Source organism: Aptenodytes forsteri, unplaced genomic scaffold, assembly GCF_000699145.1.
Source record: "Aptenodytes forsteri isolate BGI_AS27 unplaced genomic scaffold, ASM69914v1 Scaffold55, whole genome shotgun sequence".
NCBI classification, from domain to species: Eukaryota; Metazoa; Chordata; class Aves; order Sphenisciformes; family Spheniscidae; genus Aptenodytes; species Aptenodytes forsteri.
Window position 1 is genome coordinate 4,278,557 of NW_008796063.1, and position 24,080 is coordinate 4,302,636.

At 36.3% G+C, this 24,080-nt stretch overlaps 1 protein-coding gene across 1 annotated transcript in view; it reads left to right on the forward strand.

Moving 5' to 3' along the window:
- The window catches only part of LMTK2 (lemur tyrosine kinase 2), a gene marked incomplete at its 5' end in the record, with an annotated part of 44,380 nt that overhangs the window by 8,016 nt on the left and 12,284 nt on the right, over window positions 1-24,080 (forward strand). Inside the window, 8 exon segments of the mRNA XM_009286542.2 lie at window positions 6,974-7,098; window positions 7,875-8,019; window positions 9,779-9,852; window positions 10,395-10,513; window positions 11,910-11,997; window positions 19,952-20,085; window positions 23,184-23,268; window positions 23,896-24,017. Of these exon segments, the coding sequence (XP_009284817.1) occupies window positions 6,974-7,098; window positions 7,875-8,019; window positions 9,779-9,852; window positions 10,395-10,513; window positions 11,910-11,997; window positions 19,952-20,085; window positions 23,184-23,268; window positions 23,896-24,017 (892 nt within the window).

Consider the following 24,080-nt stretch of genomic DNA (forward strand, 5'->3'; position numbering starts at 1 on the left):
ACTGCTTAGCACAACTAAAACACCAGTGTGTTATCAACATTATTCTCATCCTAAATCCAAAACACAGCACTGTACCAGCTACTAGGAAGGAAATTAACTCTATCCCAGCCAGAACCAGGGCAGTATCCATACTGAAGGTTACTTCTGTTAGTTATGCAAACTTTGCATTATCCAATATAAGGGTAGTAATAATGTCATGAGAGGACAGGCTTTTGAAATAACTCTCTACAACTAATAAAATTTTCAATAGTTTGTTCCAGATTATTTTTATTTTAAAACTTTAAACATTTGTGTTTTCTTTGAATGGCAATAAGTACTAAAAATCTGAAAGCTGAAAAGTTCTGGTATAAACTAAGAACCTCATTAAAGTCCCTTAAGGAGTGTTATATATATGTGTTCTTAGGTATTTGCTCAATGAAGGAACACTTCTAGTCTCTGCTTGAAATACTTTGGGCATTTGGAAATGGTTTTAGATTTCATTAAGGTGCTGGCATTGTGTTGAGGACATCAAGTCAATGAAAGTCATCTGAGATCTTGGGAATGTTTCTTCTTGTTGTACTGGTAATGGTCATTCAAATCAAAGGGCTGATTGGAATTTGGAGTGCCTCTCTCATCCTAAAATTCTCTTCATGTTTTTTTTCAAAAGAATGTCTGAAGTGCAAATAACACTCCTTCAAAACTTGTGTTAAGTTTTTGTTTGCTTGTGATGTCTTAGCTGAAGGTTGATGGTGATTTGAATGCAGTTCTAATATAGTATTTTAAAGCCTATTGTAATACAGCGTTGCACAACTAAATGATGGTACTGCACACATTTCTGCTGAAACTTATTCTCAAAAATGATGCTGTTTTTTGGCTCAGTTGTTAAATGGATCATAGCAGGAAAAAATTGAGGTGATGGGAATGCAGTAACTAATGGAATGTGCTCCTGAGGGTTTTTTGTGAAATACAGGAGTTGCAATGCATGTTGTGCTTTACTTTGTCATACAAATCAGACATTACACAATAGATCTGTCTAAAATTGTTTTGAATAGGCTTTTGTTTTAGTATTCTACCTGTTACCTGTAGGCCTTCAGAATTTATAGGCCTGGTTTGTATCTGTATTGGTTTTGTGCCTATTAGTAGCAAATCTCTGAAGACTTCAGGGAGTAAACAAATGCAGGAGAAACCCTTTGTGAGGAAAAGATAATGGTCTGAATCAGACTTGTGAAGAACTGAGTAGGAGTTGAGAACGCTTTCCCACTTAATTGCTAGCATAGAAGAGAATGACAGCATTATTTAGGAAAGTCGGGATAGCTTTTAAAATCGTATTTATCAAAGCACTATAAATTAGGGTGATGATATACTTTTTAATCTGGTTACATTAATATCCATTAAATGCAGAGTAAGTAAACTGATCAAGTTTATGAAAGATACCATGGAGGGTAGCTAGGGAGCAAAGTTAGATTTGGTCATTCATTAGTATTTTAAAGGCTGCTCTGTTCCAACTTGGTGTTGTAAAGTAACATCTCAGTTCATGATCATATAGTTTGAGGGTGTCCAAGAGACAGTTTAAGTGACTGCTGTCATGCTAGATTTGTGCTGGAAATAGTTATAGCTATTAGTGCAGAACTGCCATTTATATAGCTGTTCTTGAAAGAAAAGAGGCTCTTGCTTATGCAGTGGAACTGTTGTCGCATAGCAACTACTGTGCTGAAAGCTTAAAATCAGATGCTCCCTTGAAGTTCACTGTTCCCTAATAATGCTTAATTTATCTAGGCCTTGCACTGCCTTTATCACAGTAGTGAATATCTTTTATTAGTGTACTCAGTAATGTCTGTCATGTACATTTACTTTTCTTTTTTCCCCAAGCTTAGAACTGTGCAGTGTCATGTATTTTTTTTAGCCCAATTTTCTGAAGGTTGAGACCTTAATAACATGATTAATCTCATTGAACCAAATTTGAGAGAGTCAGACTTCAAGTGTCATGGCCTTTCATAATCTGGGTGTAGAAGAAAGGCAGGCCTACCATCCCTCATGGACAGGCATTTACATCTGGCCCTGTATTGTTCTGAGTGGTGGCTGTTCGTTGGCAAATGAACATGGACCATTTGGCTAGCTGCCATGCGTATTGCTCCTAATGAATGGTAGCAAAGGAAGCCACAGGTGGATGACATACCTGGGTATTTGAGAGTATTGTGGGCAGACTGGGAAATTCGATAGAGAAGGAAACCAGTTCTAGTGAGAAGCAAACTTTTGTTTGCTTAGTTGTTGCATTTGGTAGTCAGTGAACTACCTTATGAAGAAAGTAGACTTGAAAGAAACTTAAGAAGCCATAGAGAATCCTGACCTATATAAATTGCTTTGAAATATACTTTGTATGAAAATAACACTTTTCCACCCCTTGAAACATGCTAATACGTACTGAAGTGTATGTTCTCATGTCTGTACTTGATCCTGAGAATGCCAGCATAATTCATCATCGTTGTTTTTTTAGTGAGCATGTTCATGTACTTGCCTGCATACAGGGTTTGACTTCAGATGTGCTGTGCTCAAATTTAGACTTTAGTGTAAAACTTGCTTATGAAATGGCAGTCTTCAGAGGTGCTGAAGAATAGATAGCTGTTAATTAAATACCTACCTCAGCCAAGGCTTTGAATTTTTATGTACTTTTTAAAAGTGGGTAAATAACAGCATAGAATCAGTATTTAATACTTTGAAAAAAGACCTTATTTTCTGTGTTGATTATTTAGGATCATCTAGATGCCATTTTAAGATGGAACGTTTACTAGCACAGAGTTCTTTGTAAAGCATTATGTTGTGTTAACCTTGCAGTAACACATACAGTAACACAGACACACTGCATCTCCTGCTTATTTTAATATAGTAGTGACATAATTCAGGCCTCTTCCTCCTGCTTAAGTAGTTTGGATATACCAGACCAAAGTAGTCTAGACTGTTTGTATTAACTGACAGGAAGCCTTATATTGTTTGCATTTTATATATAGTATTTTTTGCATCTGTTTTGCAGTTCCTTTCCTAAAGAACAGATTCTGACTTCTGGATAGATACTAAGATGCAGTAGGTTGTTACTGCGTAGGGTTACATTAAATATGGTAGGCTTTTAAACTGAGATGATATACTGAGTAAATTTATTAGATTCTCTACTTTTAGAATCTATTATGTTAAGATTCTTAACTTCTGCATTCATTATGAAAAATTGTGAGATATTTTTTGGATTTTTTTAAATCTAGGTTTAAATTAAAATTAATTAAATTTACAATATATTTTAACAGGTTTTTTATTAAAGAAAACTGTTTCCTGTAACAACTATATAAAATGGTTCTCTCCGTTTAATTGAATGGATTTCTTCCTGGTTGCTTTTTCGGTTGGGATATCATAATAAATAGCTGTCATCCCTTCATACTTTCACAATTTACAAACAAAAGGAGGTATTAAACATCTCCTACCTTTAATTTACAATATATTTTAACAGGTTTTTTATTAAAGAAAACTGTTTCCTGTAACAACTATATAAAATGGTTCTCTCCGTTTAATTGAATGGATTTCTTCCTGGTTGCTTTTTCGGTTGGGATATCATAATAAATAGCTGTCATCCCTTCATACTTTCACAATTTACAAACAAAAGGAGGTATTAAACATCTCCTACCTTTTCAGTTCCGAGTCATTTTACTAAGCTCCAGTGAATTAATCATTGGATGGAAATAGTTGAAAAATGCAAAAGAGGTTATACTGCAGCAGATTTTTCAGCACTTTGTCAAACACCAGTTCCAATACTTAATCAGTGACTTCCATCACTGAATATGTATTTATGCAAGCTATTAAAATAACTTATAATAAATTTTAGCCCAATTATAGGTTGCCATCATTTTATACTTAATTTTACATTCTTTTTTTAGAGAAGTGCAAATTAAAAAATATCACTTATTAATGACTATATGAGAGACTAAAAAGTTTATCCAAATAGAGATGGATTCTGTAGTTCTTAGTAAGTAGCTCTTGTATGAGTCATCTGAAATGCTATTCTGTAAGTGTTGCAGAAACTTGCCCATGATAATTGGCATTTTTCTTGTATTAAAGCATCTTTTTATAACTTTGTATGTGAAATTTTCCTTGTGCTTTTGGAAGTTTAGATGACTTCCGTCTTAACTGTTAATGGTTAGCTGTCTTTTCAAAGGTGATGTTTGCTTTCCTTTTTTTAAAAAAAAAAAAACTTCATTGCTTTCTCCAGTTAATTGCTGTTAGTTCACACACTTTCTTTTCTTGGGAATTATAAAAGGTTTGTAAGGTTAGGAAGTAACATAATGAACAGCAGCAATATTTTTTTTTCTGTATTCATTCCAGGACGCTTAAAGAAGATGGTTACATTATGGGGAAGAATGTAACTTGCATAAAACACTTAGATTTTAGGCTTGATAAATGTGCAGTTTTCTTTACAGAAGGCGTTCCAACCAAAATATGTTGTCTTTTTCATATAAAATAGCTGAATACATGTGCAGCGTATCTAACATACAATAAATGCTCTCCTGTGGGGAGCAGGAAGACACTGTAAAATTCATGTTAGCCATGTGGGCATCAAAAAGGAGACATTGTAGTGTACCATAAACCCAAAATAAAAGTTCAATAGCTTTATTTTTAGTGTGTTATACACTTGACAGCTGAGGTGCTTTACACCTCCCTCTTAAGGATCTGGTCTGAAGTTAGTCTTCAAATAGCAGTCTTTTAAGACTTGCTAGTAATGCATTTTGTGAATAATAGAACATGCTCTTGGTGTCCGAGTTCATTGTGTAGTGATTTACTTTTGCTTGGCTAACTTTCCCAAATGCATCCAGTACACTGGATGAAACATTCTAGGGGGTTCAGGAGTCTTGATCTTCTACTGCGAGGAATAAATATTGTAATTGTGGTGATGTGTTCACAGCTGTTTATTAGCCGGGGAAAATCTGCATCTGTTCAGTAGATGCTCTGCGGTGAGTTGACTTCTTATTTCAGTGAAGTTGGTTGTGAAGGTGAGGAAGCTGTTTGGAAATTAGGTGGGGTGGTTTTGGAAAAATGTCTTTAAAATAATAATTTTAATTAGTAATACCTGGTAACATAAATATGTTTACTTTTTTGTAGTAAAGCTACCTTTAATTATTTGGTTTCAGTTAGAAGTTCAAAGGAATCTCTTAAATTTTATCTAAAGCTACATTACTTGTGTGTGTGTTTGTAACAGTAATTTACCTAATGACTTGACAAAATGCTTATATTTGTGGTTTAGGTAATTTTCTGTCTACTTAGTAAGGTTACTGAACATCTGAAGGAAGTAAACATAAATCAGCTGTTACCTTCCCCTTTTTTCTTGTTGATGCTTACAAATGGAAAAATACATGGGTGTTATGGAGAGGACTTGATTGAAATGAATATAAATTGTTCTATTGAGAGCCTGCTTCAGAGATTTTTTGTTTTCAGAATTTTGACTAAAAGGTGGTGAGCAGCCTCGCATTGTGGTTGATCTGTGTTTGAACAATATATATTATCTAGAAATCAAGTATTCATGTTCTCTAATGAGGTTAGAATGCCAGAGCTATTATGGAAACTAGAAACAGTATCACTTGTTTGAAAACCTTCCTTTTTTGGTTAACTTTTAGTGTTGTATAGATAATATTCCTAATTTATTGTACAGAAAATATGGGATCTTCTGAAAGTATGCTAACACTTTTTAAAGCAGTATCTTGATTATGTCAATTTACTCTTTACATGTAATTAAAATAAGTAAATATTCTGTAAGCGTTATGTGGAACATGATGAAAAGCTGTAGCTTTTTCTGGATATCTCTTAATTATTTTTTGTAGGTTTTTTTTAAGGTTTGAGGTAGGTGGGCATGTCCCTTAACTAGTGATCAACTTCTGATTTTCTTTACTTTTGAGGCTTCGTTTACACTGTATTCAGTTGCCAGACATTCCCAGTGATACTCGGATGTTCCCAAAAAATCCAGTCAGTCCAAATCACCTGACATTGTTTAACTTCAACGCTGATGTAATATCTAAATATATTTTAATCAGATATGGTCCAACTATTCTTCCAGTCCCCATGGCAGTACCTGTTTAAAAAGAAACAACAACAAAAAAAAAACCCCTCAAGATATGTGCTGTGGTCTCCTAGGGAACTACATATCTTTGTTCTCAACTTAAGATGAAAACAGGGATGAAAATAGGTTTAATTCCCCTGGCGAAGACTTAAGATTTTTATAAAGTATCATTTGAAGCTTTTGATCCTGTGTGAGTAATAATAACCTGACTTAATCATAGAAAATGTGTTGTAGAATGTTTATATATAAAATTTTGGAAAATTATTTGGAAGTGTGTTTGCAAAATGGTTAGGGATCATGTCTAATATTCTTGAAATGGAGACAAATCGCCTAATGAGTCACAAGAAATAGAAATTGGGGTGGAGCTGATTAGATCCATTGCACTTATGAAAGCAACTTGTATATTTGGCAGACTGTCATGAATGCATTTATTGAAAGAGACAGTACTGCCTTATAGTAATATATTTTAAATTTGTACATAGTTTAAGTGAGGTTTTCTTCTAGCTGCCTTTTCTCTTAGGGCAGGTGTTTTGGCTCATGGGAAATGTCTTCAAAAAGACCAGATTTCTAATATCTGTGTTTAGATATTTCTATAAATTTGTTGACTTAAAGAATCCTGAGGCTTGGGACTATCACTGTTCATTACCTACTTTGGTTAATCATGTTGGCTGTGGCCTCTTAGCTTGAATCAAATAAGTCCAGAACGGTGCAGGCAGGTAGTAGAGCATAGATATATTTTACCAGTATGTCCTTTCTGTTTAGTTTCCTCTTATTTTTGATCATATCCACAGAGTTAAATGTTCAAACTCCACCTTTTCAATAAATGCAGATGGATAATATATTTTGAAGGAACTTCTTAAAATGATAAACATATTTATATAATACTACATATGTGTTTATTTCTAGGAGAAGGAGCCACAGCTGAAGTTTCCTCATCTTTTGTGATTCTGTCTATATGTACTCTAGTAGTACTGGTCATACTGCTTGCGAACTGTGTCTCCTGCTGTAAAGACCCTGAGATAGATTTCAAGGTAAGCATCTGAAGTTACAAATGTATATACAAGTGGTATTCTTAGCTGCATTCTGATATCCAGAATACTTGATTATTTGTGCTAATACTCTGCAGTTAGTGACACTTCAGTGTCACTGTACATTCTCTCTTCTGAAATAGCCAGCAACTGTATTTCTACATGCTGTGAAGTCTTGCTGCAATCATTTATTTTAAGTACTTGGTCCGTGCTGCAGTAAGGATCTTTAACGTCTTTTCAAAATCATTACTAGCTATCAGGATCAGTAGTAAAAGTATACCCTTGAGACAATTTTGCTGTGAAGAATCTTTTTGTTGTTTTTCTGTGTATTCTTTTAACTTGTTTTTCTTAGTTTGCTGACAGGGTTTAAGACACTCCTGTTGAATAAGAATACTGAAGATACATATCCATTGTAGCAAAACTCTTGAGGAGAAATTGTTACCGTGAGAGAACAGTTACTTTTGGAACATGGGTTATCAGTGTTCCTAAAATTGAGTTTTGCTCTCATTTCTAAATGGAGAATATTTGGCCTCAGCAGTTTATGGTAATTCATTCAAAGCCAGGGATAGCACTTAAAGTAAAAAACCCAAAAACCCCAAACAAAAAAACCGAAAACAAACCCATTTTGTTAAAAGCATTACTTGATACTTTAATCTCTTTAAATCAGTAATAAATTGAAAATAAGGAATAAAAAACTAAAAATCTATCACTGTCCTTGGAAAAAAGCTAAGCCTCGTTTACGACAAAGATCAGCTTGTTTACTAAGATTTTTTTTGCAGGAATTTGAAGATAACTTTGACGATGAAATAGATTTTACACCTCCAGCAGAAGATACTCCATCTGTTCAGTCTCCAGCAGAAGTGTTTACTCTTTCAGTTCCCAATATTGCTTTACCAAATCCCTCCCAGTTTCCATCTCGTACAGGTAAAATACTGGTTTTTAATGAAAATCCAAAAGTAGGTAGTTTTAGTGTCGAAAATGGAGTGTAACTGATTATGTTTGCTTTGACCGTAACAAATTAATTTTTACAAATTTACATAAACTGAGTAAATATATTTTGTGGTGTATAGGATAAAATGTGGAAATATTACTTCAAAAATGTTAACTTATGGCAGGGTGCCATGTAAGGTAGCTTAAGAGAACAAAATTAGCTTAAATAAACCTCTCTAGAGTACTTTCATTATGCCTCTATATACATAAAGGGTTTGAAGTACTCTAGGACATTAGTGACTTCTGCTCTTTAGTGGTTTTCTTCATGGCTAAGTTGTCATTGGATTTTAGCCATTAGCCTTAAATTGGAAGCAAGAGTGAATCCCTTACATGACAGCAGTGCTACTGTTTCAGCTGCATCACTTTCTTAACGTCACTGTAGACTTTTCATGCTGTAAACGTGATATTGGTAAGACAGCATTAGATTTCTTTTCCCTGTGTGAAAGGTTTTTTTGGAACGTATTCTTTAAAATACAATTTTTGTAAAGGGAAACTTAAGCATCTTAAATATTACAAGCATAGTTTAGTATAATATGAGAACTACTTTATGCTACTTCACATACAATTTTTACATAATTGCTTGTGTTGCTTAATCATTAGACGTTCAGGGAAGCTTCTAGTAAAATTTCCGTACCTACAAATTTCAAGAAACTGTCAGTGTGCCTTTAATACAAAAGAAACGTTACTCCTCATTGTTTCAGTGAGTGAGGGAAAATTATCTGTGAAAAATTTTATGTCAGTTCTTCTATGTTGCCATAATTGTTAAAACTATACTTCTTGTCACTAGAAGTTATTTTGCCAGAAGTAAGGCAGTGTACTCGAGTAAGGTACACTGGTAAAAATGTAGTTGTACTGATACAGCCTTCTCTGTGCTTAGGAGCACAGTGACAGCTATAGCTGTTCCAGTAAAGTAATACTGGTGTAAACATGGTTTATGGAAATAAAAATGTGGGCTCAGTCAGACAAGTAGTAATGATGGGAAGTTTTTGTGCCAATTAGGCAGCAGAGGGATAAACACTGCTGAATCTCTTCTGTACTATAGAGTCTACCATTGTTACTGTCCATCCTCTGCCAAGCTCTGGGTCTTGTTTTCTGTCCTTTCCCTCTCTGGGCTCTTTATGTGAAGTATTTTTAGTCGGAAAGTGTCCTCCTTCCAGATGGTAGCTATAAGTAGGGCAGTTGGGCTGAAGAGTAAAGCAGTCAAACCCTTTCTCTTAAAATGGTAACTCTCTATATAACTATAAATGTTAAGATGTACAAGCAATGAGTTGTCTTGGGTTTTCTACTTTTATTTACATAGGAAACTTTCGTAAGTAGGTTATTTGCTCTACCCAACTACAGGGTATGATACACTTATATTGGAATTGGAACTCAGCCTTTTTGCTTTGTTACTGAATGTGTTAAAAAATTAAAAGTTTGCATTTCATAAGGAGAAGCACTGTGGTTTTGTAGGGGGTGTATTCTAGTATGGTTTAGAAGCTGGAGCTGAGAAAAGTCTCACTTGAGTCCTGTTGTCACAAAGTTACCTTCATACTTTATGTATGTCTAACTAGGTTTTGTTGCTTGGTCTGAATGTATGCACATAATTGGGAATAAATATTGTAGGAGCTTGCATTATTTCCTCAACAGTTAGATAACTTTGGCCATCTGAGTGGTTTGATACGTGTTACATTTGTTCCATTGTGTGTGGCAGATGGATCAAAGTCTCAAGTTGCACGTCAGAGTCTAAACTACATCCAGGAAATTGGAAATGGCTGGTTTGGAAAGGTGAGAAGTTATCTTTTGATATTGTACTGCAGTTTGAGTCTTATTTGTAACTGACTAGGCTACTGTATTTCCTTTAAAATGGTACTCTTAAACAAAACAAACCCCACAGTAATAGGATAAGAAAGACTGAAGTTGAAATTAGATGTTTCCTTGCATGCAGTTATTAGTGCTGTGATTACAGCACTAATCAGTGCTGCTGCTTTAATTTACATGTGACTTCTTACCAGAGTTACTTACTAGGTAGACATTTCACTTCCATGGATTTGAATTAATATATTCCTGTTATTACCAATTCTCTCTAGGAAAAAAATCTTAAGTAAATAAGTGGTCTTCACTAGAAAACATGTTTTCTGAAAGTTGATGTGTAGATCAGTTGTCAAGATTTATTAAGTATGGGTGTTTAATTATCAAAGCTCTGCATGTGTTGACAAAAAAAGCCAGAAAATCTTACAGCATGTTTTTTAGCTCTTGTTTTTCTCTGCAGGGAAACTCCACATTTTTTTTCCCGCTGATTAAAGACACAATGGTTATCTTTATTTCAGGTTCTGCTTGGAGAGATTTACACCGGTACTAGTGTAGCAAGGGTTATAGTGAAGGAGTTGAAGGCAAGTGCAGGTCCCAAGGAGCAAGAACAGTTTTTAAGAAATGGAGAACCATATTAGTAAGTAATATTTCACAGCTTGGTTAACTTACACTTCATACTACAGCATATGAATTAGACATTTCTTTCTCTCAGTGTTATTGTCTCTATTTGCCCTCCCTTATAACTGAAATGTGCATCTTTAGAAAGTGAAATACAGTCAATCCAACGTGAGCAAAAGTTGAGTTTGCTTAGAATTAAAAATAAGTTCTTTGCTTGAATGTGTTTAGTAGCTATTGTTCATGACTGGAAAACACACTTGATTTGGTTTATCAGATTTTCTTCTACAGCTGTTTGGAGCAAACTCCTGATGTTGCAAACTAACCTTATGCCTAATTACTTGCCTCTGAGAACGGAGGTTTAACTCCTGTACTTGGCTTTCCTGTTAGAAGCGGGGGAATTAGTGACACTTCATCTGTTATCAGATACACATTAATTTCTGTAAAGTTCCCTTTTTCAAAAAAATTAAATGCAACATAGTGATAAAAGCTAGTTTTGTTCAGGTAGCTTGCAAGGAGGCTTGTGCACAAAAAAAAAGTACAGAATTACACTAACTTCAGTTCAGTAGTACTCTACAATTGAGAAATCATTGATCTGACTGGAAATGCCAATAAAACAGGATTGTTTGGTGTTCTCTTCCTCTTGTGTTATGCTTGGAGGATACTTGCTCCTAGGGGTTGAGCCTTTGTATACTAGAAAGGAATTTGGTATATTAAAGGGAGTGTAAGTTCGCTTCCCGTGTTTTGGCAATAGTGAGAATTCTCTGAAGAGCTAACTGCCACAAGTTAATGGCTTTTGTGGATGACTGGAAGAGAGATGTGTATTGTAGTTCACTAGACATACCTCAGTGTGGTTTACCTTGCCTGAATATGCTACAAGTGAGTGGTCATAGAGAGCTTTGTTTTCTTAATGTCCTAGTTATATTTGCATTTAGGCTTAAATTGTTGCCAGTTGTCAGAAGAAGAAATCTCATGCCTTCTGCTGCATTTGCACAAGTGTTTTTTGAAGCAATTTAGAAAAAGTAACTGATCTGGCTGGGAGCTAACCTGGCTAAAAAAAGGTTTAGCTTTTAGCCAGATTGGTTCCTTGGTGTAGTTCATGAACCAGTTGCATGCACTTATTTTTGGTATAAGGGATGGTGGGAGGATGGGTGTGACTTCCTTGTGACAGTGCTGGCTTTTGGGGTTTTGAGATCCTCCGAGTTTCAGCTGCTCTCAATGATATGCTGCAGCAATACAAAGGAGAGATAATGGTGCAAATGGAATCTGTGGCTATGGATACTTGCACCTTTGTTCATGCCACCCCCCCGCCAATGTTATGTGTTGAAAATTCTGGTAGGGATTTCAGTGTGTTGCGTTATACTGCAAATAATGTATACTGTGATCTGTCTGGCTTTAACTGTATTTTTGCACTCCAGCATTCTTCAGCATCCAAATGTTCTCCAGTGTATTGGGCAATGTGTGGAAGCCATTCCTTATCTCCTAGTTTTTGAGTTCTGTGACTTGGTAAGTGCACTTATACAAAAGGCTGCAGTTGTTTTTCCATTGGTGTAAATTTTATGTAGTGTATTTACTGCCCTTCACTCATGAAATGATTCTTTTTCTTTCTGGGAAGTTTTTTGAGTAACCAGAATTGCAGAAGACAGACTTTTTTTTTGTTTAGAGACAGACCACAAGTGTAACTTTTTGTTTATATTTTTTTCAATTCATCATGTAAATTCTAGGTGCTTGTGGAATGTTCTGAAGAGGAAAATAGCTGTTCTTTCGTTGATAACGGAATTACTAGTCTCTTTCAGCCTGCCTACATCATGTAACAGGGAGCTTGGAGGGGAAAGGAGGTCTTAGAAGGAAGCTTCTTATTGCAGTCCAGTATCACATACACATGCTCACAATCACATCCTAAATTCTGTTTGTCTGTGCAGCCTTAATGTGCTATTATCATTTCTATGAAAATGTTAATTGAGGAAACGGAAAGAATTTCTTCCCTTCTGCCTCCCCGCCTCCAGAGTGCCCAAATTTTACCCATGCTGTGCAGCTTTGGGCTAAAATGCAATGGTGGGCTCACTTCCAGAATCGGTAATGAGTGTATTCTAATAGCTAGAATTTTCAGTATCATCCTATTCTCTTCCTGATCCTTTCTGTTACTGTATTCTTATTTTCCCTAATCTTATCCTCCTTTTCTTTCCCTGTCTCCCCCCCCCCCCCCCCCCCCCCCCCCCCACTCTGAGCACCAAAGGAAATGTTAAGAGCACAGTGAAGGGTGTTCTCACTGCTTTCTGCTCTGCTGTTAGTGCCACAAGGTCCACTGAAGATGGGAAAGATAGTTGCACAAAAACCTTGCTTAGCCACTGCATTCCTGCACGTGTTGGCATTTACATGAATGTTGGGAGAAAGGGGGTGGTATGCATGTATAGAAAGTTTGAACTGTGCCTAGAGTCTTCAGAGGCTAAAATGTGGATATGGTGATGGATCCATGGTCTGGAAAGACTTGAATTGCATTATTGTAGCATAACACATTGCTAAAAACCCAAACAAACCCAGAACTCCAGGTGGCTATCTAAACACTGGCTCAATAGCTGCTTTTAAAATTTGTGGTCTAGATATCATTTCAGAGTTTCTTGAAAAATGTCAAGACAGAAATGAACTCAGAAGTGCATGTATATGTTATTAAGAAATAAGTCTTTCAGAAGTAAGATAGTTTGCATTTATAAAATTCAGCAAGATCCTTTATCAGCTTCACTACTACAGAATTTTCCTTTAAACTCAGGTGCACAAATACGGTTCTAGTTGCATCAGTTGCCTCAAGCAATTTAAATAAGAATAACATGAACTTTTGAGTTTTCTTGAGAAACATCAGTTAATCTGTGACCTTAAATAACTATATTTTTCATTACTGCTCTTTTGCTCAAATTTATTAGCTGTGGTAAATTAATGAGGCAGAAGTGCTGATAAAATCTTTCTTTTCCAAATGGAAGAAATGCCTGAACTTTAAGTGACTGATCAAAGTGAAATGTTCTGTTTTTGCTAAGAATTAAAAAGTAGGTGCCTAAGGTTAACCATATAATGATTTTCATAGTTTTTCAATAGGTAGAAATGGAATACTTCTTACTGATTTTAAACCTGCTACTCAAATTGGAGGTTCTTTAAAAGAACCCTTGAAAGATAATTGCATTTTATAGAGTCTAACAGATATCTAACAGATATACATCCAAATTTTTAATCAGATTTAATTTCTGTTGTGTTTTTAAATAGTTATGCTATTTAATCCAACTTTGAATTTGAAGATGGAATAACTTTTAAAGATTGCCCTACTTTAAGTATACAGGCAAAAAATAATATCCTTGTTTGATGCCGATGATTAATGCCAGAAATTGTCATGATCCTGCAGAGTAATCTGGAAAGGATTTTACTTAAGGGGATAAAATAGATTTTCACTTTAACTGGGGGCAGTAAGCTTGACAGCCAAAATGGTAGTTTTATAAATTTGAGTGTAGTTAGGTAATTTCTTTGGAATGGAAAATAAATGTCTGTGCAGATTTCTATTCCAAGTGAACTAAAACTTGTTTTTAGAAAATTATATATTATAGTGAGTTAAACATGACTTTCATACTGAAAGGCTGGCTTACTTGAAGAGTTCTTACTTGGTAGAGCTGAGTATCTCCTAGACATCATAGTATTTTATTCACTGTGCACAAAAATATACAGGGCTAGGCAGACAAAACAGTGTTCACTTGAATAGTTTTATGCAGAGATTGAGACAAGTGCAGTAAGTTAGCTCAGTATCACTGTATGTCACTAATTCTTCTTGTAGTCCCAGGGCCTAGTGTGGGAGGTAGCAATATTGGAGTGAGGGGAGAAGAGAGACGTGAAGAAGGGAGAAATGTGAAGGAAGCCAGACGGCACCATTTGGAATAGAAGGTATGGCTAGATAGCTTTTTTAGTAGACAGGTTTTCAGTGGAGTGTCAGTAGGCTGATATTCTAGAAGCTGCTTTTTATCACTGTGGATGGGATGGCAGTTACTTTTATTTTTCAGGATTTTAGTAAATGAACTTGAAAGCTGGTAGCTTCTTTTGTACTTTTTTTTCTGAATTTGGGTCAATTGGGGGATATGGAAGTGCTACCGAAATATGCAAGAGTCTGATTCTGCAGCAGGAAGACCACAGGGGCAGATGCAGTTGAAGTGGTTGACTAGAAGTTCTAGTGTCTGTGGTGACTATATATTGTTCAAATGGGAAGGATGAGAAACATGTTCCTGTTTTGCTAGCAGTAGTATAATGCTATGCTAAGCTCTTTACCTTGTGTTACTGGTGTTGTATATACAACAAAGAATAAACTTGTTTTAATCCCTTGTATTATGTGATTAAGAATTTGATGGTTAAGAAAAAAGGTGGCAAATATGTCAACTGTGTCAGATAGGAAATTTAAATGTCTTCAGATGACAAGTTCTTTTGAGGCTCTTTCAGCAATGTAGACTTCATTTTGCAAGTTTGGCATATTAAGTAATGAAAAATGTCGCTATTCTACTGACCAACACAGTCTAGAGGGTACAGTGGTTGTTTTCTTTGCACTCCTTCAAATGCATAGCCTATCACAGCATGTCCCCCTTTTGCAACTTCTCTTATAGGATTCATAGTCTTTTTAGGGCTACTTGACCTTGTCTTGGCTGCTCATTCAGCCCTGTTGGATTATCAGTTCCCAGGCTCCTTGGCACTGAAAGGTCTTGATCAGAGGCACTGGAAACTGTAGTGCAGAGATACCAGAGGTGACTGTCACGGTAGCAACGCTGAATGTCATGCAGGCTAACTTACTTGTTTTCTTAGCCATATAGACTACTTATACATTTCTGTTACTTGAGATGGCTTGGTTGTATATGCAGTAACTCTGTTTGCTAGCATTTAGCCTATTTTATAACTTAATCCAAGTTCCTCTATGTCCCTTGCTTTGCAGAGCTGGGCAAGAAGCAAGAGAAGTCAGTTGCACCTAAGTGATTTAAAGTTTTTAAATCCTAATTTTCCTTTGCCTGCGTTTAAAATTTTTTAAAAAATGGTAAATAATAAAAGAAATGCTCAATAAGTTCTTAACCCCTCCCCCCTTACTAGTTTACTTAGTGTGATGGTGCAGTTTTCTATGAATAGTTAACTGTTCACTGTTAAACTTTGTAGAATGATGCCAGGTTAAAAATAGTGGTAGCTGGCTTATTAACTTTAATATATTACTCAGCTGTGTGTGGCCAGCATTTTGTCAGCACAGCAAATCCTCTAATGGATTGACATAATTTATGAGTAAAGGAAAGTTATTCAAATGTGGAAGTAGCATGTATATTGTGAGACTGATTTGCCTATCAAATTCTTACAGAAATTCTTCAAGTCTTGCAATTCCCTGAGCTGATGAGATCAGCAGGATGCAGTATTTGCCTAGAATGCCCTGTAGCTTGCTTTAGGGATGTTGCTGTTAGTGGAAGGTGCCTGCCTGCAGTGGTAGGTTCTTTCTTTTGTTTGGGCTTTTTCTAATTACTGCCACTTGAAAACATTATCTTCAAATCAAAAAAGAATCTTTGCAATGAAAACTTCTTAACCAAAGAGTTCAACAAATCTGTTTAATAATCATAGTCAATATCAGTATGAGGCAAATAGTAGATATATCAGTGGTGTGTGGTTTAATAAAGGGGGGGGAGTTGACATTTCATGACAACTTCAGAAATCATGTCTGTCGGGTTCAAAGACTCTTTGTGCTCTCGGAACTGTTTAATATTTCTTAAACTTGCATATGCCTAAACAACTTTCTCATGGTGTAGGTGCTCTATACCATACACCACTTTCAGGCTGGTAGTGGTAACGGTAGTGACTGCAGGTACTTACACTGCAAAGCAACGTTGGAGGGGAGAGGCAGGGGTAGTATTTTTAGTTGTCTAAGAACTTCAAAATGGGGAATTATGTGGTATTGTGTGACATAGCAGGTAGCTTTCCAACTTGGTAGAAAGTGTTCAGTAGACATAATTTGGTAACCTCTTTACACTTTTAAAACCCTATCATCAGTACCTACTGGTTTAAAAAGTTATGTCAGCTATTAGTTTGGGTGTTCATATGAACCAAATGTGGAATTTGCATGAACAAGAAAACTACCAAAGAGTACTGCATGTAAATATGCCCCCAGCTTCTGGCTGTTACAGAGGAAAAGCATATTAAGACTTAAAGATGGCTGAACTGATCCTGACTAGAACCGAGAAGGATGGGAAGAAAGACAAAACCTAGTTCTTCGTGGAGTCCCAGAAGAGGAGGGGAGAGGCAGGGTAGCAGAGGAAGTTGGAGAGAAAGTGGAGCCTTCCTCAAGCATGATTGTTGAGCTTTTTATATTTAGGTGTCAGAGCAGTGAATTTTGCAGAACTGTATTTATTCAGGTATGTATAACCTTTGACATATACTGTGTTAAAAAGTCTGTCTGGTAAAGGGCCATTTTGTGGCTCATGAAGTAGTATGGGAATAGTATTGATGTATTGCTATTGTCTGCTTGTAGGCAGGGAAACATCATAAGGTAATTCAGGCTAGCAAGGAGCTCAGGAGGTCTCCACTCCAACCTTCTGCTCAAAGCAGTATCAACCTGAGGTCAGACCAGATTTCTCAGGGCTTTGTCCAGTTGGATCCTGAAAACATCCAAGGATGGAAACCGTGCAGTCTCTCTGGACAACCTGTGCTTCTGCTCCAGTGTCCTCATGTGGGAAAGTCTTCCTTATACTCAGTCTGAACTTCTCGTGTTTCAACTCATGCCTGTTGTCTCTCATCCTCCCTCCACAGTGAATAGCCTGGCTCAGTCTTTAATAACTTCATACGTACTGGACAGCTGCTATCAGGTGCTCCCAAAGTCTTCCTTTCTCCAGGCTGAATGAACCCCGTTCCCTCAGCCTCTCCTCATGGTGAAACGCTCTGACCCCCTGATTGTCTTGGTGGCCCTCTACTTGAATTGAACTTGTTCCACTTTGTCTTGTTTTGGGGTAGCCCATACTGGACACAGGATCTAAATGTGGTCTAATAAGTGCTGAGTAGAAAGAGATAATCCCTTTCCTTGGTCTATTGGCTATGGTCCTGTTTATGTAGCCCAGGAGGCTGCTTGCAGTCTTTGCTGCCAGGGCACACAGGTGATTATTGATCAGCTTGCTGTCTACCAAGATCCCCAGGTCCCTTCCTGCAGAGCTGCTGCCCAGTTGATCAGTCCTCAGTCTGTATTGTTGCAAGGGGTTTTTCCCTCCCAGGTACAAGACTTTGCATTTGTCCTTCTGGAGTTTCATAAGGTTCCTGTTGGACCCTTCTTCCAGCCTGTCCAGGTCCCTCTGGATGGCAGTCCAGCACTTGAGTGTATTCATTGGTTCCCCCCAGTGTGGTATAAGCAATGTCCTTTTAAAGCAATACCAGAAAAAACTGATTTATGTTTTTAAGCTTGATTGTAGCCTTAATTAGAGTAGAATGGGAAAACAGAACCAGTATGTTTCACGGTGCTAGATTTAATACAAGTTGTATTTCCTACAAAAATGTGTGCCTACATGAATTATTTAGTAAACAAAGGATGCCACACAACACTGCTGTTACTAGTGCATTTAAAAATTTAAAAAGTAATTCCTTGGTGTGTTTCAGGCATCCTAGGAATTTAATTCACCTGGGACAAACCCTGGGTAACCAGTTGCTGTTTCAATGAATGACAGCAATTTTGGAGAGTTTGACTTTCTTCAGGTGCTTGCTGCCACCTAGAGTCAGTTAAGCTCGGTATTTTGTACTTGCTTATATTTGTTAGGCTACACAATTGGGAATCTGTGTGTGTTATGGACACTGTTCATTTTGTAGTTCTTTGGAACTCTGCTCTAGTAAATCTGCTCTGGCGAAGTAGAAAGGGGTGTGTGTGTTTATATGTAATGTTTATACATATATACATGAGCCAGTATGATATTAAAGCTGTAATTGTAAGTCAGAAGAATCTTTCAGGAAACACTTTTAAAAATGTAATTCTGTAGGATGCAAATACTTAAATGTTACCTAATTAGTAGCTACAAACAGGATAAAGAGAATGCAATGAAGGCTTCTACAACATTAAACAGTATCAGAAGTTATGCATGCTTTCTCACAAGCTACTTGCAGCATAAGCAGTACGTATAAAGCAGATGAAGATAGAATAGCTGCGTGTGTGTACTGTAGAATCTATGCATGTTTTAAAAAGTTAAAATGAAGTTGTTTTACGTAGGAGTAGTGTCTGCTTTTAAGTCCCATTGCTTCTGATTTTATTAGATATAACCCAGGTTTGCGACTGTCCAGCCAGTCACCTCAGCTGTCACTGCACTGTTAGGTTTTAATGCACCACACAGGCATCTACTGCTTGAACTATAGAATTGTAAATTGTTATCCTCAATTAACCATGTTAAGGAGGAATGAGATGCTTCAGTTATAGCTCCATAATGTACACGAGCACCAGAGGAACAGGAAATTTAGTGATCTTCAGTCTTTTCTGAACATCAGAGCGCTTTTTAGCCAGGGCAAAGACTGCCTTCTTGTCTGGTCAATCTCAAGACTTCGCTTCAGTCTCCTTCCTGGCCCAAGATTTAGGCAGATAATGGACCTGGACAGTTAGAGCCCAGAATATTACGCTGGTGAGACAAGTTGTGATGTAATATGTTGTGCGGTCCCAGTACAAAAATACCCTCTGAAATAATTTGCTAAACTTACAGAAAGTCTATATTTTAAAGAACAAAAATATAGGAATGCTAGATTAAAAGTCCAGCTGTGAAAGTAGGAACAATAATGGCATGAGAAACTTGTTCTCTTCCCTTGCTTGGATTCACTTACTATAGCCTTGCTTTTCCTGAATGTTTGACAACTTTCAGTTATTTTCCCTCTATTTCAAAGCTGTTCTTTTAGTAATTTATGGAGTGCTTCTATGGGCTCATTAATTATGTGGCTGTTGCTCAGCATTGCCTAGGTTCAGTAAAACTGCTGCCGTCCTCTGAATCCTTTGACTGGAGTGGGGTGTATTACAATGCTTTTTTTATACTTAAAGCTCCGGTGAGCTAGCAATGTCTGAAACGGTTTTCTCTGGTCTCTCCCTTTCATCCCCTTGCAAATTCCAGGCAATCAGCTTTGCTGATTTGGAGCACTTGAAAACTCTCATTTAAAAACAGAAGCTCATCAAACTCTGTTTTTTAATGGGAAGTATTATTGTATGACAGTTAGGTTTTATGTGGCAGTCTGATCTAGAGTGTTAATTACTAAGTGATTTGATTAAAAACCCTTAAAAGGACAATACCATATGCCTTAGATGACTTCTGTAAGAATCCTTATGGAGACTGGAAACTTGAGGAGATTTTTTATTAAGCACAGATGTGGTTAATAAGTAATGTTATTGTAAGTTGGTTCTTCATTAAATATTTTTCATATTCAACCAACATACAAGGCTGATAAGTATTTTCAACTTCTTTTACAGGGTGATCTAAAAACTTATATCTGCAATGAGCAGGAACACATTAAAGGAGATTCACAAATAATGCTGCTACAGAGAATGGCGTGTGAGATCGCTGCTGGACTTGCTGTAATGCATAAACATAACTTTGTGCATAGGTATGCTTTCCAGATAAATTTCTTTTAGTTATGATGCACTCTAAAATTCATGTAGATATTTTCATTAAAATCCGTGTGTATTTGAGATTGTGTTTTAACAAACTTCCGTCTAACTTGCATATCCTAAGTCATGAAGGTGCAATGCTTATGAAGATGCTAATTTAACTGCAATGGTGTGGTGTTACAGCTCCCACCTGGCTGAAAGCTGGTCACCTACTTTTTAGGTTTGCAGCCCTTAGAACACAACCTGCTGCTAAGCCAATCCAGAGGACGTAGTTGTTAGATTAATTCTTGGCCAAGTTAAATTTGTTTTGTTTACTGGGGGGGAGGGATGTTAGAATTTTGTTAGAATGAATCTTACCTGCTGTGTATTTTTTTTATAGATTATAGCAATTTAGCACTTCTGTTTGGTAATCTGTTACCTTTGTTACTAAAAATGGAAAAAAAACCACCCCTGCCTTTCTAATGGAGTAAGGGAGAAGCTGACTTCAGATGAAAAATCTGACTGAAGCAGGTGTTCTCTCACTGAATTATTGTTCATGTAACCTTTTAATCTTGAGTAATGGAGGTAGTCAGATTTAGAAGAAATCATAATGGGAGAACAGTTTTGTTTTAATTGGGGGGGAAAAATGCTAGATTTCTTTATTTTTAATGAAAGTTAACGCAGTTGATACAGAAAGAATGGCAGTAGTAGTAAAAAGCTGGGAAAAAAATGTATTCATGAAACTAATTACTTGGAAATATGCCAAAATTTTTTTGGCTTTAAATGAAAAGGTGTTAAGGAGCTGGAAGACATCAACCTTAGTCTTGTAATGACTAAAATTATTAAAGAGTACTTGCTCCGTGAACATGGCTTACCTGATGAAACCTTGGATATCACAAGATAGTTTACTTTATTTTGGTTTTATGTTGGGTCAGTCTGTTCTTTGCTGTAGAAACAGCACTTGCATCATCCCTTTCAGCAAGTTAGGAACTTGTGCTAGAGCTTATCAATGTACATCTTGCTACTTGGAGAAAGCAGAGACCTTGTGTTCAGGGAGAAGCTGAACTATTAAACTGAAGTCTTAAAAGATGCAGGTGTAAAACAGCAGCAAAACCCTGAGAAAACCCCAAAGCCTGGACCTGGCTGGTAGCTGATGGGCAGAGCTATTCTTTTAACCTGTTTAACAGTTTCAAATGACTTGAAGGTAGTAGTAACAATTGTATCTGTCAAACTGAGTGATCACTGTTTCTTGTCTTGCAGCAGCATGACTTTGTAGGTATTGCATTTAACAGTACGTTTTCAGTGAAATACAGTCAAACTTGATAAATAATTATTCTGTCAATCTGCAAGATTCTCATTGTAAATGTTTACTTCTAGCAACACTATCCTGATGCTGTCAGAGTTAAGTGGTAAAGCTCCAGCATCAGTGATTTTGTTGTTAGTGGTAAATTCAAGCAGCCAAAATTTTACTTTCTCTTCCAGGATATTTATTTAAATAGTATAAAACAAGTTGGAAAGCTTTGGGGTGTACTTGAGGGTTACAAATGTGTTTCTGACCTGTGTAGTTCAATGACCCTGGAAAGGAAAAAATTTTCTTCTTTCTTTGAAGTAGGGAAACCGTGTGGCTTTCAGACCGTTTGTACTTCAGAGACTTTTTTTAAGCCACACAGAAGCAATGGTAGAGTTCTTCCAGTGCACTTAAATGCCTGGTACCCTTATTTGAAACTGAGAAGCAAAATATTTGAGCAATTAGTCTGTGGAGCTCTTTGCTGTCACAGCTACTGTTCTGTAGTAAGCATGCAGCTTCATTAAACTTGCATAAATTTCTGAGTTTGCACGATGGGTTTTCTAAAACAGCTTCTTGATATTATTACAGCAGCACTGCTGGCTATAAGTACTTGTGGTCTGGTTTATGGTGGAAACTTACCAAACACATTACTTTTTCTGATGGTCTTTTTCAAATAGTATCTGTAGTTCTAGTTCATGTGTAATGTGTGGTTTTATTATTTAGAGGAACTTAACTGTAGGTGTAAGATACTACTAGTTGCTTAGTATCATATTGTAAATTGTTATTTAAACCCGATCTGAATTGTTGATAGATTTTGCTTATGACAATTAAAGTGCAAGACATGCAGTGATAGGTGTTAGGTAAAGAGGGACCTACATCACTCTAGGATTATTAGTAGAATGAAATAATTGCATATAAATTCTGTGTGTAGTTTGAATGCTTAAGAGTATACTTCACTACTCTAGAGAAATGACTACATTTTGAACTTTTTTATAAAGGACAGCATAATAGTCTAGGGGGTTTCATATAAAAATTTTAAATGTGATTGTCTTGTCACTATGTTTAGTTTTATTTGGATTCCAGAACACAGATTCTGCTCGACTGTGTGGCTCTAAATTGATTCTCTTTTGAAAATGTGGGAGGGCCTAAGGGCAATTGTATCTTTGTGGCCAAAACCCAAATCTTAGTCTACTGTATGGAGAGACCCTACCAGTGTTTGTTTTTTCTGAAATTGATGAGTGTTTATATAAAACTATGTTGTCTGCAGTATTCCAGTGAGATATGCAATCAATTATTGGCTTGTATGGGTTTTAAAACTTAATGAAATGTAAGCAACGAGAACTATCTTAACATTTAGTTTGGATCAAGATTGTACTTTTGAAATTAATCTTGCCAATTACTGTGCCTGAGTTTGCATTATGAGTTGGTCTTTTGGAGTGCATGGACTGGTTTAATTTAATCCAAAGAGAATCAGAAAGGCAGCTCCAGGAGCACACCTTTCTTGCACCTAGCTTGCTTCAGCCTTTAGTAGGGTTTAGGTCTGTGGGATCGGACTACAGCTTATGCGAATAAAATAGCTGAAGTTTATATAGTCTGGATGTTGAATCCTTAGCGCTAATTGTGTCATATTACTGATCTGCTCTTATTATGGCCTGCTACTTGCTACTATAACCTATAACTTTTTTTTTTATAATTTTGTTGGCTTTTCATTTGATACTTTCAGCTGTGGCCTGACTGTTCTGAGAAGTGTCACTTCTGTTAACTCGTCTTAATTTGCATTGAAGACTTCTCGGTTTGGTCTCATTAATTATCTGTTTGCTTTTTCAGTGACTTGGCCTTACGGAATTGCTTTCTTACATCCGATTTAAATGTCAAAGTAGGAGATTATGGTATAGGATTCAGTAGATATAAGGTAAGTTAATCTAGTCATGTACCACTTCTTTTAAAGGATTTGGGGCATAAGGTTATAACAAGCATACTTTAAAGTTATAAACTGATACTAGATTGTCCTTTATTTGAATAATGGACTTTCAGAGTATAACTGGCAAATAACCGTAGCAAGCTCATGCAACAGAATAGATGATCTTTCTAGAGATCAGTGGAGTTTATGCTTGTAGAAGGAAGCTTCTGGTTAAATCTATCTGTTTTAGGTCCTATTTACAATAGTCCTAAAATATGCACAAATTCATTTTAATGTTTTAAGAAAGGAAAAATTCAATCAAATTCCTTAATGAAAATGTTCAAAGTATTTAAATATATCAAGAAAGTGAAAAATTCAAGGCATTAATTAAAAATGTTTTCTGAGTACCAAATCTTAAACAAGAAGTTGGCATTCAGTTTTTCTGCTATGCAGTTAACAGTGAATGCCTTTCCTCTGTAGCATTATTTTTTGCTGCTTGGGGAAAATGGGATTAATTCTTTTAGTTCTAATTTTTTGCGTAGGGTTCACATGAAATCATATTAAGGAAAGGACTGTCAACTTCTGGAAGTTGATCCAATGTTTGTTCAGTCTTTTTCTGTGTTTTTATCAATAATTTAGGAAGATTACATTGAGACAGATGAGAAGAAACTTGTTCCTCTCCGATGGACTGCACCTGAGTTAGTAACAAGTTTCCAAGACAGACTGTTATCAGCAGAGCAAAATAAATACTGTAACATATGGTATGTAGTAGGCTTTAAAATAATTTCAATGAGAGATTTGTGAACATATCTTCAAATGTTACA